Source organism: Limulus polyphemus, unplaced genomic scaffold (assembly GCF_000517525.1).
Source record: "Limulus polyphemus unplaced genomic scaffold, Limulus_polyphemus-2.1.2 Scaffold2915, whole genome shotgun sequence".
In the NCBI taxonomy this organism is placed as follows: domain Eukaryota; kingdom Metazoa; phylum Arthropoda; class Merostomata; order Xiphosura; family Limulidae; genus Limulus; species Limulus polyphemus.
The window spans coordinates 74,970-95,855 of NW_013668525.1; the positions used below are offsets into that span (position 1 = coordinate 74,970).

At 30.4% G+C, this 20,886-nt stretch overlaps 1 protein-coding gene across 4 annotated transcripts in view; it reads right to left on the bottom strand.

The window, feature by feature from the left end:
- Positions 1-8,238: 8,238 nt before the first annotated feature.
- LOC106468206 overlaps positions 8,239-20,886 on the bottom strand; it is a 63,040-nt gene continuing 50,392 nt past the window's right edge. For 2 of the 4 annotated variants that reach the window (XM_022396544.1, XM_022396545.1), the window contains exons 19-24: positions 18,997-19,165; positions 16,462-16,503; positions 14,690-14,765; positions 13,832-13,878; positions 12,551-12,790; positions 8,243-9,333 (exon numbers count right to left, since the gene is read on the bottom strand). In XM_022396544.1, coding sequence (XP_022252252.1) covers positions 9,257-9,333; positions 12,551-12,790; positions 13,832-13,878; positions 14,690-14,765; positions 16,462-16,503; positions 18,997-19,165 — 651 coding nt within the window. In that variant the 3' untranslated portion in view covers positions 8,243-9,256. Of the gene's footprint in view, positions 9,334-12,550; positions 12,791-13,831; positions 13,879-14,689; positions 14,766-16,461; positions 16,504-18,996; positions 19,166-20,886 lie in introns of all 4 variants that reach the window. The other 2 variants (XM_013928619.2, XM_022396546.1) reach the window with 2 other exon arrangements.

Genomic DNA, 20,886 nt, shown 5'->3' on the forward strand with positions numbered 1-20,886 from the left:
GACATGTATTTTCCTCGATAGTATTACTAGCTGTTGAAGGGATTGGATGGTATAAAAGTTAGTACTACCTCTCAATGTGCCTAGTATTGATTATACAAAATATGGCAGTTTATTTGTTATCTTGAAAAAAAGCTAAAATAATAACTGAATATGTGTTTTCCTACATCTGTTCTTTCAGTGACATGTATTTTCCTCGATAGTATTACTAGCTGTTAAAGGGATTGGATGGTATAAAAGTTAGTACTACCTCTCAATGTGCCTGTGTTGAAAACAAACTAAATTACAGGCCTAAAGAATATTTATGATGCAATATGATGTTTTAATTTTTGATTGCATTTTTTTTATGGAGGTCTAAAGTACCAGAACTTGAAACTATATAATCATTGTTAAAATTACAACTTCAAATAACAGTTACATTGCTAAAAGAAGATCTGGTACATAATCTTTCATATAATTAAAGTATTGAAATTAAATACTTGGTTTAATGACAAATGTCAAGACTAAGAGTTAAGTTTTAAGAAGTACAATCACACTCCTGGAAATATAGCAGGATTAGGGCTACCAGATTTTCATAGTGAAAAACGGGGACTTTTTTTCCATATGGAATAACACTGTAATAGCTCTGAAACAGTTTAAATTATATTAATACACTATTTACCACACTATTTAACACGCTATTTACCATAAAAAACCATAGACAAACAAAATTTGTTTAAAAGCTTATCTAGTTAAAAATTATGATAATAAAATACATGCCTAAGTTATCTTCATTTTCTTAAAATGAAAAACGTTTCTTCTTTGTTTTCTTTTACATGGCTGGGAAAATGTTCAACTCTCAGTTCTTCCAGCTGCCCAATGACAGATTAGATTAGGAAAATGTAACAGAGAGGGAGGAACTCTGTATCATGTGATCTGTCTTTGTCAGATGATTCACCAAGTAGATTTTAAAGGAGCATTTTATAATACAAACCATACATATCAAACTTGCTTTGAGGCATAGAGAGAGAAACTGGGACAACTTAATACATTTACCATTTCTAATCAGGAGTGATCCCAGTTTTCCTGGGACATCTGGTAACCCTACTCAAGAGTGCAACTTTTCACTCTCCTGCTTTTTCAAATACAAAACACTTCTTTAGAAAATATGCAGTAGATTGTTGGTGTTTGTCTTCTACAAAAAGTAATATGTATAAAACTGTGAATTATAAATGTTCTTTATTGTAATATGTCATCAAAGTGCTTATCTGCTTATATTATGGTTCAATTTAATTACATATTTTCAAGTGTATCAAATTGCTTAAAAACTTGATTCTACAGTTAATCAACGCTCCAGTTGTCATGAGGTTTAAAGTTCTTATACTGTTTTTTCACCTATTTAGAAAAAAAACAGGTCATGTACTGTACACATTGTAAATTATTTGAATGTTTTACTCTTGACATAGCACAGAAAGTTAATCATTTTTATAAGAATATCTTGTGAATGCTAATATAGATGCAAGCCATGGTACTACAGGTAACAGTTTAACTCCTTTAAATTGGGTCCATGGTGACTTTCCAACCATTCACCAGTGTGATGCACCATAGGATGCTTTTGGCAGAATGGAGTTGTCATAGTCCTTATGAGGGAAGATATTTCTAGAGCAAGATTGTTAAATGATGAAAAGCCAAAGGAAACAACATTTTGATGAAAGGAACCTTAAATATTTTCCATGAAACCAAAAAACTTGCAGTAGAGCATTTAAGGTAGTAACATGCTGAAAATCCACACATCAAACTAATCCAGAGATACTTATCCACATTGTAAAGATTATGGTTATGAAAGAGGGCCCTCTGATCCTAAAAGCAGTTACAGTAAAGCTGGTCATATTTTGTAGAACTCCTAACACAAATTTGCAGTTACCTAATTCTGTTGAATTTGTCATTGCTCCTTCTCCTCCTTTCACTGACTATCATAAAGTTTTTATTGGTGATAAGACTGTTACATCTTCCTAAAGACATGTTGTGCAGTGCTTAATGAGCCGAGAGCCATCTAGTAGAAAAAACCACTATTCCTCTGCACAAGAAAGGCATACAAATTTATAGGTACTTATAAATTTTATAACTTTATTTCCCTGTGAATATTTACTTAGTTGAAATAAAGTTACTTTGCCTGGTGATGATTCTAGTAGAGAGGACAGCTTGTCTTGAAAGATGTTACTGTTAAAAAGATTATAAACGATAATTTGAAATTGGTGAACTTCAAAATCACTGGCTGTTTTTTTTACAAAGAAGATGACAGAAGAAACTGGTATCACAGCAGTCACATTCGGCTACATACCCATGAAGTCCCCTGGTGCAGATCCAATGAATGCATATAGTCTGATTAAACGTGGTCTTGTAAGCTAAGTCCAAATTACCAAAATGTGTGGTCTAAAAGTGATTTTTTTTGTCCCTCCCAGAAGTTTAATAATTATTGAGAACAATCAATAATGGAAGTGGTTTCAAAGGCTGCACGGGTTGTGGAACACTGTTCTTATAAAGAGTTATTTACTCCTAATAACTGAAGGTTAGTGAAAAAGAAAATAAACTTTACTCTGTTGTCTTTTGTTTTTATGGTGCAACACAGTAACTAATGTAGTGGATAATATTTTAATATATAGTTGTTGAAGAACATGTTAACTGTAATGTTTCTTATTATATTAAGTAGCATACATATATAAATTATTTTCAGTAACACCAAGTTACTCTTTCTTTGTTAAACTGAATTGTTTTGAGGAAAAATAATAATACCCAATACTGTGTGGGATGTCTTGGTACTAGCTTATGATAGTAATATTGTGATAATTTAAGTTGTTGAAAAGTGTCTTATGAGGATGTTACAGGGGCTTAACCTTTTAGTTCGGTTGGTAGAGCACTCACCTGCAGTGCGAGAAATCCACAGTTTAAATACATCTTGGCGAAAATGAACAAAAATTACCACAGGAAACTGAAGCTCAACTACTAGCTGTCCCACAACCTTCAAAATAGGCCCAAGGTTGGGCCTTGTTTATAGTAGGGAAGAATGCGGTAGTTTGAGTTTTTAAAAAATACCTTAACTACCAAGTTCTAGTGGGTTAACCCTTTAGCTTAGTTACTTGGTGTGCACGAGGTCTTGGGTTTTGAGTCTGGGCTGAGGAAATAATAAATTTGAAATTAATAAGTAGTTCTTTAAAATGACAAATTATCTACTGATAAGTATAACATGAGTACTGAATGAAAATCTTTAAATTACTCCTCTAATGCTGAGTGAGTTTGGAAACATTTTATAATCAGATAATACAAAGATAATCAAATCAAATATTGTTACAGTGAAAAGAAAATTAATCACACTATTTTCTTCAACTGCCAATAAAACTGTTGTACTGCTTATACTTAAGATTACAATTGATATAAATTTATTGCACTGTTCCTGAAAGAGATACCTCCACAGTTGACATAACCTTTGTACTTGCTTTTGAGACAAATCCAGTTTTGTTGTAATACTTAATTAAAAGTATAAGTTTTTAATAAAGTTATTTCATTGCATATTTTAAGTACCTTTGTGTTTGGTAAATGGTCTTTATTGTTAATGTGACATTACTTTTTTTGATCAACTTTTTCATGCTGAGGTTAATTAATAAACTGTCATATCTGGATACCAGTTATGAAAAAGCTAACTTGAGTTGCCATATTTACAATGAAGGTCACTTAAGAGTTTAATGTGTGTATGTGTAACAACCGAAGAAACATCTTCTACAGAATGTCTAACCTCTCAAATAACCTTGTGTGAAATTCAGCAAACAAACTTGTCTGACCTAATAATGACCAACATTTACTAGTACCATATTAAATTTTAAGGGCCAGGCTTCCTTAAGTGTCCATTTTTCATGGAAAATGTTGAAAAAAAAAGTATTCTCTTACAAGTATGATTTATACAGTTCTTGAAAATATAACTATTGAAAATCCTTGTGCCAAAAATCTAGCACTCGGGCTACATTCTGTCATATTTTTCCACCTTGGTGAAGATGACAAGTGTTTTTCACATGTGTTATTCATTATCAGATTACATTGTACCTAGAATATATAGGCAAAAAGCAAACAAATTGTAAGAAGGTTTTCCCTTCTGTTACCTTTTTTCTGTGATAATATTTCAGTTGCCAACTTTGTTTACCATTCATTCTAAAAATACAAATATGAAGCCTATCACTGAATGCATACCACCTCTGTATATTAGCAAAGATAGGAGTAGACATTAATGTGACTTCTTTTACATTTCTACAGTAAATCCAGCTATAGCAGGCTAATAAGATTTGTTACTTTGTATTAGACTACTTCCACAGATCATAAACGTAAGCTTTTATTATAATATTGCATTATACTAAGAAGTGCAAGGCATATATAAGGAGTTGAATTAAAATGATGATCTCCTTTACCCATTCTGTGAACTCCTTTAATCTGTTTTTATAAATAGACCCATAATTATTGCTCACAGATTTAGCTTTGTAATTTATCAGTCATTTAAACCTAAAACTACAACCACTCACACCATCTGAATGTTAGTTATACAGTTAAAAGAGATACACACCTGTTATGAAATTCCACTTTCAAGGATTTTTCTTGCAGAAAAATGAGTTGAGTTGTGACTAATAGATTTCACATTCATCCTATCCTAATCATCTGCACATGGTGGAAACTAAATATGGTGCAAAAAGCATTATGCACTCTATATATTCCCCTCTGAAGTAAAGGAGTCCACATAATTTCATATTCAGTGACTTTTATTGAAGAATGCAATTTACTTTTACCCTTTCAGTTATTGATAACAACAAATGTCTTGGCTGTTGTGTATAACAATATAACAAAATGGCATAATTTGAGTATCAACACTAGATATATGCATAAAGAAGATCACATGCTTAAAAAACTAATTTTATTACAAGCTCCAAATGACATACCCAAAATATCTCTTGATACCTTGTGTTTGGGGTATGATTAAATCCAATTGTATACTTCTGGGATTGATTTTAGACTCTGATCTTTTTATTTTCTCAAACATTTGAATTATTGTCTTGAAAATAAACAACTGTAAAGGAGAACGCATGATTATGGTGACATGTTATTTTGGATATTTTTATATGTGAAAAAGTAATAGGACAATCAGCTAGTAACAAATTTTCAAAACATAAATATTTACTAATTAATCACAATAAAGGCTTGAGTCATACTTAGTTTTTGTGTTTGTGTTATGAAATTACATTTTTCTGCTGGTAACATGCTACTTTTAACACCCCACCATTGTTTATTTCCTTGGTTTGCTAGAAAAACTTAACACAAACTCAACATATTATATATGTTTGGAAAGCTCTGTCCATCGTCTATCATTTAGAAACTATTATTTGTTTGTGTAAGCTACACACTCAGAGAAATTTGCCCCAGAACACTGGCAACATGAAATTGGACATTTAAGAAAGCCTGGCCCTTAAGCATATTAACTCTGGTCAATAGCTCAAGCTGACTATTCATTTATATTGTAAGTTTACTGTTTTGAACAGTAGAACGTTTAACCTTCCCACTGAAGTATTTAATGTTTTAATCAATTTAGTTAGAACCTTACATTGTACAAAATTAAATGTCTTTGACTAAGTTAAAGTTTAACACTAGGGAAATTACATGCTTAAAAAAAATAGTATATTTCCTGTTCATCTGCAGTACAAAAACAAGTAAATAAAAATTCATCTGTTTGTTTTAGAAGTTTTTAACACTAGGGAAATTACAAGCTTAAAAAAAATAGTATATTTCCTGTTCATCTGCAGTACAAAAACAAGTAAATAAAAATTCATGTGTTTGTTTTAGACGTTTTACGCAAAGCTACACAACGAAGGCAGTTAGTCAAACAACTCATAATCTATGAGTCACAAGTTTAAATCCCGTAACCAAACATGTTCACTCTTTCATCTGTGGGGGCATTATAATGTAAGAGTCAATCTTACTATTCATTGGTAAAGAGTAACCCAAGAGTTGGTAGTGTAAACAAGCTGCCTTCCCTATTCTATCACTTCAGGATTAGGGATGGCTAGCACAGATAACTCTCAAGTAGTCTTGTGTGAAATTGAACAAACAAACTTGTCTGACCTAATGGTGACCCACGTTTACTAGTATTGCATTAAATTTTAAGCACGTTATCCCTAATAAATACTGGTTTAAAAAGAAAATAGTTGGTATATATTGTGGTGTAACATTAATTTAATGTTACAGTGGACTGTACTTGTTAATTTGTCTCTAATAATCAAAACTGTGAATTTCTTTGGGGAAAACAAAAGCCAAAGCAAAACCTATTCTTGGTTTTGCTAAGTTAGTGAGTTAAACTACTTTTGAAAAATTCCACTCCTCATCAGTAACACTAAATTAAATAAAAAAACAGACTTTTTATAATAGGAACAGCAGTCTATATGTGTGTATGTAACATACCTGAATTGTCCTTTATTCATCACAAAATAATTATTTATATAAATGCTTGAAGAGTAAGAAACATTATTTCATTATTGCTACTAATTTCTTCTTCCTAGAGTAAGTTTGTAGATTTCATGCTATTTATTCTTCAAGTAACTATATAAACATAGATTTTTTATGGTAAGTCAAGACTAGACTGTGTTTGTTTGTAAAGCATAAAAAAATATTATTATAAAACAGATTACGATGAAACTTTATAACTATCAAAACACTATTTTTTAATTAGTCTAAAGATGCTTTAGTCAACTGTTGGTTTGCAACATGAAGTAGATTAGTATATAATATCATTTGATTAACTAATTCTTTTTAACAAGTCCACGGTTTTACCCTTATACCATTTACGTTAACAAGCCCTAAAAAAAAACTGATTTAACTTTTACTGTGAATCAATCATATTTTTGTTTTCAACTGGTTTTGAATGTAGAGTGATATCATTTTAAAAAATCAGTAAACAAGCTGGAGTACAAACTTGTGAAGTTGTTACTGTTACAAAGTGTTGTAAGGAACAGTGCAAGTGAAGCAAAGATCATGTTACAGGTAATTACCCCACTCTGATGATAAAGTGTCTACATTTGGCTTTTGTATTTTGTATGTAATATAATAAAAGGATATGAAAATAATTTGTGATCAACAACAACCAAAATTATTTAATAATTCAAACAATGCATCCAATACAGAAAAGCATCCAAACACCTGTGATTATAAGAAATATTTTGACATTTCAACATTGATATACTTTAGACAGATTACTTACACACAAGTGATATATATATATATATTTATTTATATATATATGTTTGTATGGAATATACAGTTTGAAAGACTTGTGAAAGTTTTTTTTTTGTTATTATTATTCTTTGAATTTTAGAGAAGACTATTTTCTTTTAACAAGTAAACAGGTGACAAAAAGCAAACTTTTAATGAATGTATGGTTACATGTTTGGAGACAGAAAAGCCAGCTTTCAAAGCTTTTGACCATTTTTTGAAATTTTCATTTGGCAAAAAAAAAAGGTACATCTTATTTGTTCTTTTTCTTACTGCTATCTTTAATGAAATCTCACCACACTTAACCTTGGGGTAAGGTAAATCAAAAAATGAAAAAAGTTAATAAAGTCTGGATGTCAGCAAAGTCTTCACCTATTTTAACATGGTTTATTCATTCAGAATCAGATAACAGACAGTAGTATCCTTCTAGTTACTTTTTTATTACAACTGTTATAAAACAACTTTTATCTCAAACGTCTTCAGTTTCAAGTGTAAAAAAAGCTTTAGATAATTTAGTTTTACATAAAAAAAATTTATATTTAAAGTGTCTTGAAAACCAGTCATTTTTTTGCACAAAAGCTAATATTTTTCTATCTCCAAACATAAAACCTATTCATTACTCCTTGTATAGTTAAACCTACTTTACCTATGTTAAAATATTTTAGAGTAGGTATACCCTACAAAAATATTGTATATATTATACTTTTTATGTCAGAATAACAGATATTATGCTCGATAAACACAAGAAGTAAATTTCTTGGAACTTAATTATGAAGTAACTCATCAAATTTAAAGTGAAACTAGATACTTATAAGCATACTACACCAAACAAAAATTATCACTCACCTAATTTTAAATAACTTTAAATATGTATACGTTTTAAAAACAGTAAAGAAAAAGTTCACCTGATAAAAAACTAAAATGTTTTGTGGGTACTAAAGACTTGTGGCTAAAAAATACTTTTTAACATTTAGAACAAAAAATATCTTAAATTGCAAAGTAATAAATATTTTTATTTATTTAATTTAAGTAAAACAAAGTAATTTTTTCTGTTCCATTCTTTGTTATTAACACGCAAATATTTCTCAACATTTCTTGCTTAATTCTTTAACAATTATTCATACATATTGATAATTTTGATTTTATGTGTGTTAAGTAGGTTCATGTATTTTGAAAAAGTGATAACAAAACTGTTATTTTCTTATATTCAAATTTTATTTACTAAGCATTGAGAACAAAATTCTCAGAAGCTCAAAATCAAAATAACTAAATAATAGAGCATTTCCTAAATGACAGTTCGTTTTGATAACCATAAATAACATTTCAAGGAATTTATAATACACTTCTAGAACAAGAATAGTGTTATCTTTAACAGGCAATTTGCTTAAGAATAGGCTAGTAATTAAACAGTTTGCCAAACATTCCATTTTGCCTTCAAACAGAAAAAATAAAGTTGGTGTAATATAACTCCATCTTTTAAATAAACTACTCCTAAGCAGTTTATCCATAAATAATAAGTATTACTTTAAACCAAATGTTAACAGAAGTATTATTTATTTACACCCTCTGCAAAAGAACAAAAGAGAAACAAATGTTTTTACATGTAGAAGGTAGTGCCAGATAAGTTGTCTTTAATGTTTCTTATTTTGTCCTACTTCTGTTAAGTTCCATACGATTTAAAAACAAGAAGATTCACTTTCTTGATAAGCTTTATAAAGGTAAATTTTTTGACCCAATCTTCACTGGTTTAATTCACATAGTAACAACTACATATTATGACAAAGTATCTACCTGAAACCTCACGAAGCTCACAGTTTCTGAACCACGTTTTTTTAATTCCGATTCAGTAATAAAAAATGTGCTCTAATGAATTGTGACTGAAATATCTGACACACCTAACTCACTGGTGAACTTTTCCAGAAACAAAAATCACACAGCAAGAAAAAAACATCATTTTTGTGCCTGTTCTTATTACCATGAAACACTAGGTCATAGTACAGCACTTGCTCCATTTTGCTTTAGGTGTAGTATCTCCATTGTATAAAAGACCATCAAAGGTTGCTGAAAAGAAAAATTACCACATCTGAATTACAAACCTAATACAGAATAATACTTATAAACAGTGGTGGATTAAGACACCTTGGGGCCTCAAGACTGTGAATAATGTGGGGCCTCCTTATGCATATTATTTTTGTACAAGATAAGCATTACTTCATACATTTTCTCTTACTCACTCCTAAGCTTACTCAATTTTACTACACTTTTAAATGACAACGTGATTTACCAACTGACTTACATTTTTAATGGATAATTCATCAAACCATAACAAGTGTAATTTTCAGAAAAATCTTTCTTAGGCTTATGTTAAGGTAACAAAGCATAGGCCCTTCATTCCTGACTTAACTTAAAAGTTAGGTCAATCTAAGCAAGGCCTGCCTATCAGTCTAAATTAACTTAGCTGTAACTAAGTTACTGATATCTTTAGTTAGGCTACATTCAAACCATGTAAATTAGCCTAACTACATGTTTTTCAGCCATAATTTAAGTTTAGCCTACGTGCATCAGGCCGAATGAAGCAATAAATTTCTACTACTGCACATAAGTTGTGCTTTTTATGTTTTTTCATATTACTCTTTGTAAGTGAAATTGGGAAAAATGAAGTTATAAAAATTTACCTATTTTATAAAATATATTATGTGTTGTATACAGCAGTCCACAGTTGTACTAACCTCTAATCACTCTTTACATGCAGTATTTTAACCTAACATTTTTGAGGCCCCTGGGTACAAGTCCCATCTGCCCTCCCATTAACCAATACTGCTTATAAAAGAAAACAAAAGCCATTTAGAAACATTGTGAATAATACCTGTTCAACAACTACAAAGAAATTAAAAGTACAAGATTTCTAACTTACTTTGTTTTTCATTTGAATGAAAAACAGAGCTGAAGTTTAGAGTATTTAGGAGCTCATTTATTAATTGAATAAAATTAATGAGTTAGTCTCATTGATGAAGTATCAATAATTACAATCCATGAAAGATGAGTACCATTAAACTTAAGAGTTGTCAGAATTAGAAACTGACTGAATTAATTGCCTGAGAGAGAGAGAGAGAGAGTCACACTTTACAGAGGTTTTCTACATGGCTTTAGAAAATAGGTCAACCTATGACCTCCAAAATCCTTTTTCAAGGAATTTGCAGTAGGATGTCCTATTCTATCTTTCATCATGATAAAAGTTTGGTCTGTTTGCACACACACAAAAGGTCACACAAGTGGATCTAATACCACAACAATATATTGTTGAACAGTTATATATAACAAAGCTGCAATGAACACATCATTCATCCCTTGTTCTCCAGTCATTTGTAAACACGTGAATTAGGCTTTAAGTGAGAAGTGTGGCCTTGTTCTCCAGTTGTGAATCTACCAGTAAGTTGTAAACACGTGAATTAGACTTATGGTGTTCTCAAGTGAGAAGTGTGGCGTTATTGTCCAGTCATGAACCTACCAGTCATTTGTATACACGTGAATTAGACTTATGGTGTTCTCAAGTGAGAAGTGTGGCCTTGTTCTCCAGTCATGAACCTACCAGTCATTTGTATACACGTGAATTAGACTTATGGTGTTCTCAAGTGAGAAGTGTGGCCTTGTTCTCCAGTCATGAACCTACCAGTCATTTGTATACACGTGAATTAGACTTATGGTGTTCTCAAGTGAGAAGTGTGGCCTTATTCTCCAGTCATGAACCTACCAGTCATTTGTGAACACGTGAATTGGGCTTCAAGTGAGAAGTGTGGTAATCTATAGGATAGTAGCAGGTCTTCTTGACCTTAAACTCAGCACATGAAATACATTTGTTACGACAGCGGAAGTCACGTGACGCAAGTAACACGTCGTGATATTCTCGAAGGTTCTTGAATGCTCGAGTGTTTACTAGATATACGGTATTCTTGTATATAAGACCACCAAGAAGTGACGGCAACAATGGAATGGAATTGAATTGCAGACAGAGATAGAGATGGACAATTGAGTCAAGCGTGCAAATCATTCGTTGTGAATTATAGCGTTTGTTGAAGTTATAGTGTGACTGTGAAAATTAAGTGTATTGCGAAGTTGTATTGAGAAAGAATAAACTAGTTTTATTTAAGGAAGGGCTTGTATTGCTGAAGTTTCTTCGGAAAGAATTTTTACAGAAAATTAACAAACGAACACAGAGACGTAACATATTTTTTATGGTTTGGTCACTGATAATCACTCCATTTATGGCTCAAATTCATATTAAGCCCATGATCAATGGATCTGTGGTTCCTATTAGCCACGTTGAGCAAACAATAGTATTTGTGTGGTATTCCTGACCTTCCACAGTCTAGTCCAGGCTGGTTAGCATACAGATCAGTTTTCTTATAGTTCCCATAACATTTCAACAAAGAACTTGGATATATAAAAATGAGCTGTTATTTGTCTTTATTTTTATCTATTTTCTTACATTTTAACATCTCTGGCAGTATGTATTTCTATCAATAAATTTCCACCCATCACCAACAGATACAATATCAAACAATTATTGTATGAAAAGTAAAAAAGAAGAGCTCATCACACCAGCAAATAAACAAGTGTACAAACGAAAAGGCCTGGGTATTTTGACAACAGGGCACATAAACTATTAACATAAATTTTAGAATTGCATTCAGATGTCATTTTTGAGATATTAATAAATGTTTACCCCTGTCAATTTTTTAGTGTAGTGTCAAACATGGCATATACCAATAATCAAGATCTGTAGCTTGTTTAACTTACTAAGAATAATACTCACAATAATGGTTAGGCTTATAAGCTATATTACTTATTCAAACAACAATGTTGAATTATTAAAAAAAAACTGTATTGCACTTCATAAATCTATATTGTTTCACAATGAACTACTCCATGCTTATGTATAGATCTATATTTTAGAATTTGTTTATATTAATGAAATAATGGTACAGTTACACACACAAAACGACTACGATTTAAGAGCCATGAATACACTCCTTCAGAGTTTCAAAGCATGTTGAAAATAAGAGAACTTTTCATTGTGCATCTTCATTATGAAAGTTAATATGAAAAATAGATATCTTTTACATTTTTGTGCAAAAGTAATTTCAAAAGCAGTAGTTTATTATTTAAAGAATGTGAATCTGTTAAAATTTTGTAAAAGTGACAATTACAACATCATTTTTTGATACACACATAAGACCATGCTAAATATTACTAATTAAGAAACTGCAACATCCCTAACCTTTCCAGTTCCCTTGTTGAAGGTTAAAACTTTCTAAATCTGGGCGACTGTATGCAGGAGCATTGACACGATCTTGGTAAGTGGTTTCTGCTGCTACTTCATTAAATTTTGCTTCAGTCACAGCTTGCCAATTGATTCCATCCTTTGATGCTACATAAGCTCTTTTGCTTGGATCTCTGGCATACATTAGCTCTGAGGAAGTGTCATAGCCTAAAAATTCTGCTATATTTCTACTAAGAGCTGGAAAAATTAAATTACAGAAGTTTATTTTTCTTATAGCATCACCACAACATCTGGCAAGAAGAGAAAAAATATTAATAGTTTCAAAAGCCTTAACAGGTATTTAGTATAAAACTTTTACTGTACTTTTAAACATTGGTTTTTCATATCAGATGCCTTTTTTTGTAAAAGTATGGCCATTTTCTTCATAGTATTTTAATTATTATACAAATGATAATAATATAAAACTGAAAATGTAGTGATTGAATTATGCTGTATCCAGTAATATTATGTTTTATTACTAATTATTCTCTGGAAGTTTTTGAAAGTTCTAAAAATTAATTCAGTTTTTCAAATAGAGTATTAAAATAGTATGAGTTATATTTTATCTCCAGCAAAACATTTATGTAAATAGGTCCAACATTTTGTTACACATCTTTTTATGAGTACTGTAATGGAAACATGATAAAAAATGTATAATCCAAACCATCATGTTACTTTTCACAGCAAAAATGCCCCCCAGTGGCACAGTGGTAAGTATGGGAATTATAACACTAGAAACCGGGTTTTGATACCCATGGTGGGCAGAGCACAGATAGCCCTTCGTGTAGCTTTGTGCTTAATAATAAACAAACAATATCACTGCTGGTAAATGCTTAAGAAACATTAAATCCTCAGACAATGTACATCATAATCAATGTATACAAAGAGTTTTATTAGTTTTACTTTTAATAATGCTGTGTGCTATTTCAAATACAGGAATATGTTCATTAATGTGAAAAACAAAAATTTAACTGCAAGGAAGAAAATAATTTTATTTGGTGAAGGTTAATTAAGTTGTCACATTTAAACACGTTAAAATAAGCTTCATTTTATTAGTGCTATTAGCTTGTTAACTGGGATTAAATTAAAACTGGATTCAGTAGTATTTAAGAAGCAACTAAACAGAACTCTAGTAAAAGGTCTTACAAAATGCTTGTTCATAATATTATCACATTAAATATTAACATAGAAAACTAATATTATTATTATTACTCTCAAAAAATACTTAAACTACATTACCTTTCCATGTAGTTCCACCATCAGCTGATGAAAAACACTGAAGTATGCTGTGGAATAGAAATTGTCACTAAAACTTATAGAGACGATACTTTTAACAACTTCCATTTCATTTTTCACATCATTTTGTTTCAGGGTCTAAAATGTCTTGCTAGGCATATCCGTTTTTTTATTAGCTTATCAAATTATAAACTTGTTGATTTATATGTTACTGAAAGTTAAAAAAAAAGGATCTACAAATTGTTAACAGAAACAATCATACACAAAACATGAAGAATGTATAATTTTATCCATATGTTGATAACCTTCCAGACTAAACTATTGATTAGTTAGAAATAATTCTTACATTTTACTATTGACATAATTTATAGATTGACGTGGAGTATTTTTTGTATACTTCAAAACAAAAATCAGGAAATGAACATTTACTACCAGTGATGACCTTTAAGCATAAGCAACACATGCAAATGCTTGACTGGAACCATACACTGGTTAGTTAATAAGATAACATTTAAAAATAAAATGTATAAATAGTTTTTATCTTTTCCAAAAGTTCAACAAAATATGTGTTTAATGTTTTAAAATAAGAGACATTTAACTTAAGGCTTAATTTTAAAACATAATGAGAAAGGTGTAAGTTTTCCAGCTAGTGTGTAGCCTATTAGTGACTGTGTGAGTTGATTAGCCTGCTGCTTGGCACCTTGTGCTTGCTGTTCATTGTATTGCAGTAAACTACATCCTTACGTCAGAATTGCAAGTATTCAAGCTGAGGAATAGAGAAAAATTCTTATGGCTTGATATGATCAAGAATGAGCATCCCATATATGTATGTAATAAAAAAGAAATAATTTGTTGGCCTACCTTGGACTATCCACTGCATCACAAAAGTAGACAATATCATTAACTGTGTCTACAGCAAAATGTCGGCCCACTCGAGCTTTGAAAATTAAATTTGTAAATCTGTATTAGAGACATTTTGACACATAATCATAATTGTAGTCAGGGCTGCAGTCAGACCTTGGCAATGCCCAAGTACTGATTATTATCATGTAACAGAAGTTTTGAATGAAACAAGTGCACTTTTTGAACAAGACATTTTTAGCTCTGTAAAGCAACAACCATAACAAAGAAAAATAAAGATTTGGTATGAGGGAAATAAAAACATATTTAATCTTACTTTTAATACAATTATGTTTTAAATTGGGGGTGGGAGTATAGCACAAGCTCTACAGATGCCATTAATTACATGCAGGTTATCACCTCCACATCCCATTCACTTTATTTTCAAGTTTATCACTCATGCAGCTTTTATAATAGGACTGCAGCCCTGAGAGTTGACATAGGAGTACTCTTTTACTCAACATTCTGACAAGTACTAAACCTAATCAAATACAAACTACTTCTTAATCTAAAGAATATCCTGGATATCTGTTAACTAATAAACACATTTTGGTTTCTACATTTTACAGTTACTTTATATAAAGAAAGTTCAAAAGTCTTAGTATACCATAAATGCTTGAATAATGATTTCTGTAGATCAAATAGTATTAACAACTTATTAAGTTTTCATTTCAATGATTTTTTCACTGGAAATTAGCTGAAACTCAAAAAACTTTTTGTAAGCTCTAGTTTTCTTACATTACAAAACAAAAAAGTGTGTTTCAGGAACCTAATAACAAATAATTTTAGCATCTTCCCAATATTTCATCATATTAGGTAAATCTTTTTTAAACTTTCTAATTGTAAAAAATATAGTCTTCTTCAGTATGAAAAAATAAATAAAAAATCAAACTCATTCAAGTCTCCCAATTTATTCATGACTGTTGGAGGCATTTGACCCACATAACAAAATATTTAGGCTCATTACCTATTATTCCAGGTCAATTAAAGAATGTTACTAAGTCCATACAATGGTATATTATTTACTCAGAGAATGTTAATATTTGTAAAAGAAATAATGTATTTTGAAATTTTGTGATCTTGCAGTAATGAACAATAAAATAAATTATAAGTTCAGTAGTAGCAAGCTACCACTTAGTAAGTCACAAAGCTGTTAAATATTACTATTTTAAATTATTTTAATCAATACAGATGTTAAACAACCAGCATATTCATGACTCTACAAAAACAGTTACTGTTCATAAATGTCATTAGTGTTTTTAAAAATTAGTAAATAAAAAAGTATTTCAACTCTAATCAAATGGTATTTAAGTAAAGCTCATGACTTTAAAATAAATATAGTGAATTAATTGTTTCATTGCGAGTTTACTTACTGATTATAAGCATTATTTTATCACAAGTTACAGCTTGTTATTGATTACAGCTACTGCAAGACAAAGTAAAGCATTTTATGACCACTGGGATTTCTTTGTTCTTGAACATACTTAACTATCAACTGACCCTCTACAACAGATGTTTATGATATTGTTTAAGAAAATTATGTGTCTACATGACGCAATAAAACAGGAAGACTACTCATAATGTTCATTAAATTATAAATATATGAGACAAAAGTTTTATAACTGGTTTATATGTAATATTCTCTTCAATCTTTTTATAACAAAATATAAAGATTTTCTATAACAGTTCAATCAAATAATAGGAAAAGGTATCACAATCCAAATTACACTCACTTGTATCACTAGCATACACTGTTGGGTCTGGTGAACAGGTCACTGTAAAGATTAAAGATCTTGTTGAAGTACTTACATTTCTCTTATCCTTTTATCATAATATGTATTAATATAGTTTAGTAGGATGTAATGTTACTAAATCATTCAATCAACAGTGTTGTACATATTACATAAGATAAAAAACTCCAAAGAAGTATGGTATACACAAACATTTCCATCTTATTTCCCACCATAATGATCCCTGTCAGTACACAATAATCACCATTTATGTCTGTGCTCTGAAGCCAAGTTTACACTCATAATGTTTGTTTGTTTTAAATCCATTTCCTGGGCAATCGCCAGGTTTTGGTAGAAATTTTTAAATGAGTGAATCTCACCTTATGTATATTTTTACCTTTAAACCTTATCTTGTATCAGACTTACAACACAGTTTATCATGCTTTTGCTCTTCCACTATAGATGTTCCTTAGTAACTGTGTAAAAATATAGCAATGAATGTTGTTACAGTTGGTGAATATATTAGTGACAAGTATGAACCTTTAACACACTATTTTCAACAGTAAAAACAAAAATTCCAATTTATAAATTGTTTCAAACAGAAATGCAACTTCTAAATTCCCCCAAAGCAAAATGTTTTTCAATGATGTGCATATTTCTTATTTAAACAAATTAAAGAAAAGTTTACAAAATATTTTTAACCAACTAAACATTTTTTTTTGGCTTTCAAGTTCACTTACAACAGCTAATTCTTGTAGGATTTAACAGACAAAAGAGACTGTAACTATAGAAATTTCTCGTTAATATATTTTTTATGGTGAGTCATATGTATTTTCACAATTTGTTCTGATAATACTTGTTTTTGTAGACACTAAAAATAACCCTCATACTATTGGAGAAAATGTTTTTTGTCAAAATAAACATTTTTCAGTATTGAAGTTTGAGTAAATGGATTACTTTTGTTCATAGCATGATAGACTTTTCTTTAATAATGCAAGTAATTAACTGGGTCAGTAAGATTCTGAAAAACAAAAGTACTATTTTGTAATTAAATGATTTTCTAATAGTGTAAACAGACACCTACTGTAAAGAATTTGGCCATATAAAAATATGACAGAGATAATAACAGGGCTTTTAAACACTTTTTGGTATTATCATAAATATGTTGAATAGCCTTGGATTATTTAAAAGAATTATCTATTAATATTGAAAACAAAATATTTAGGTGACAGCTCAGTAAGCTCCATCAAGTAACTGTCAATATTAATCATTTTGAATTAGTAATTATAAATAAGTATATTGATTAAAATTTCCCAAACATGTACAGTTATCCAAGAAATGCAGAGAGCCTTAAAACTATAACTTTCATTAAAATTTTTATAATTGGTACATAACTGTTAGTCACTTATGAAAATAAAATTTCATGTAAATGTGGTTTGCTTTCACATTTTGGTCAAGAATTGAAGAGATAAGCAAAATTGTAAAACAACATTATGAGATGGTAAATGAAAAATGGCTTATGTTTGTCTGAAAATGACTTGAGGTTTTTATAAGGTAATTCTGAGAACCTGCTTCCAAGTCTTTCTCATTATGTTTAATATTGTTGCAAGTAAAGGGATAGATATTTCTAGATTTTTCTGTCATGTATTATAAATATAAATATATGCAGATACAGAGAGAAAGTAAGTAGTGAAAATAAAAGTGAAGCTAGACTGGGTGATTGTGGATTTAGCCTTAAAGTGGGTATAGTGGCAACTTTTTAAAAGTATAATAATTGCAGCTTGTGTTGTGGTAATAACAAAGTAAAAAAATAATAATTTGTCTTGTCAATTGGGTTCTAAAGTAACTGAATCAGACTGTGTGGACTTTTGACGTAAAGTAGACAGTTATTTAAAACTCTTGATACAACTGTGGTAACATACAGGGTAATGCAAGTGAATTTATCAAAGCTTATATTGTAACAACAGAGTAGAGGAGAATATTTTGTCATGTCAAAGGGTGTTCTAAAGTAGTTGAACCCATCTTTGTGGACTTTGATGAAAATGAGACAATTATTTAAAGCTCTGGATACAACTGTGATAACTATTTGACTTGTTTTAAATATATTATTTTAAAACAAGTGGATTGTGTGCCAGCTGTTTATTGTTGAAATTTATTGCAAACAAGTTTTCGAGTAAGATGACATCAACAATATCACAAAAGCCTAGTACAACAATTAAACTACATACACAATGTATGACTTGTACAGAGTTACATAACAAAACTTGTCATAACTATTACTTTTAAAATAATTAACTTTAACACTCTTGTTATGAAAACTAAATAATAGTTAAATATTCAATCACTAAATAAACTAAATAATAACTCTTAAACTGAACAGTCTTGTATATCCAACAATCTCTTACATTAAGATTTTTAACTTAGAGCCTTGATGTATAGCTTCAGGCACTTTTATAAAAGTAAACATACTAAGATTAGATTTAATAAATACTTAAATATGATGTCTATTTGTTCTAAGATCTGCAACATTCAACTTACTATTCACATCAGGTCCTACAGGACATCCGTAAAACTCCACTCGTAATCCAACGTATGTATCTGACACATCTGTGTTTGCCTCTTCCACAGTAAGACGAATGTATCGAGCCTGGATGGGCTTGACAAGATCACTAACGGCCTCATCTCCAATATAAGTTAATGGAGTTTTCTTTGGAAGGGTTTTTATGTAAAAAAAAGTGTTTTCAATATTTTCTTACTGTAAGTAGTCTATGGTAGGGGTACTTACTGCTTAAAATAAGGCTTAGCTGTCTATTTCCTCAGTGGGAAGTATATTATATTAAAAATACCATGTAAAAGGCTTGTTCAAGAGTTGGCTCATTTTTAGAAAACTGGATAGATGGAAGAAAGCAGAGAGTTGTTATAAATGGAGTTAAGTAAAACTGGATTAATGTCATGAGTGGAGTACCTGAGGGCTCAGTGTTAGGACATTTGCTCTATTTGATTTACATAAGTGACATAGATGAAGGAATGGTTAATATATTATTTAAATTTACTGATTACATTAAAGTTTTGGGTGTTGCTGGCTGTGAGGAGGATGCTACTGCCTTACAAAAGGATTTGAATTATTTTGCGAATTGGGCAAATAAATGGCTATTAATTATAATAAATGCAATGTGATGCATGTGGGACCATCTTAAACCATCCAAGCAATGTGCTTTTACTAATAGCAGGGTAAATAGAAATTTAGGTTGTATTTATAGAAATACTGAATACAAGTCTAAAGAAGTTATAAAGTCATTGTATAGGTCAGTGGTTAGACCATGTTTGGAGTATTATGTTCAGTCTTGGACTCTTTGCCTCAGAAGGAACATTGAATAGTTGGAAATGGATGATACCTGGGATGGAAATATTATCATACAAGGATAGGTTAAGATCTGTGAACTTGTTTTCTCAAGGAAAGAGTTAGAAGGGATCTGGTTGAGGTGTTTAAGAATATTAATGGAATTGGCTGTGTTGAAAGCATCATCCTTTTTAATATTCAATGGTAAGAACTGTAAGACTAGGGGACACAAATATAAATTTTGACAGGGTAGGTGTCATCTTCAGCTAAGACAGTTTTATTTTTCTAATGGGATGATTGGCTTTTGGAAGGGGTTGCCTTCAGATGCAGTTAATTTAAGGGGGTTTAAAGGAAAATTGATAAATATATGAGTTGTAGGAGTTGGCTTTGAGATATTTGTTTTTATTAAGAGTTGAGTTTAACTTAGTGAATAGCATAGCCCAAATGAACCAGAAGGTCCCTTGATGTCCTTTAATGTTATGTTATATAATTCTCAATAAGTCAAAATATAAATATTGAATGGTGACCATGCAAATCATCTTAAATATTATTGCATTATAAGAGATGAAATAATTTTTTTTCAGTCTGGTTACCAATTAATAGTACATACACTATCCCATAACTATAACTACTGAGAAAACTGTTACTTATACATTAACTTCATCTACATCTTTACATTCAAAGAAATGGCATGAAACAAAATATCCAGATAACTGGTTCAAATGGAACAGCCAGCCTGAGCCAGATAAATGTTTCAAGTGAACCAGCCAGCTTCAGCCAGGTATTGTAAGATGAATGTTACTATGAAAAACATAAGAAATGCTCATACATAAATTTTGTTACATCTTACAGTCCAACAAGTTTTAAAAAAACAGTGAACTGAAACAAAATAATAAAAAATGAAAATGTAGTGTACTAACCCCAAATCTTCCAAAGTTACCTGTATCAGTTTAATTTGTGATTACTGTATTGTTATTATTTTAAAGTACAACACAGTCAAGAGAATATACTGTGTGTATATATATATATATATATATGTGTGTGTGTGTGTGTGTTAAAAAGTATAATTGAAACAAATTCTTATTAAG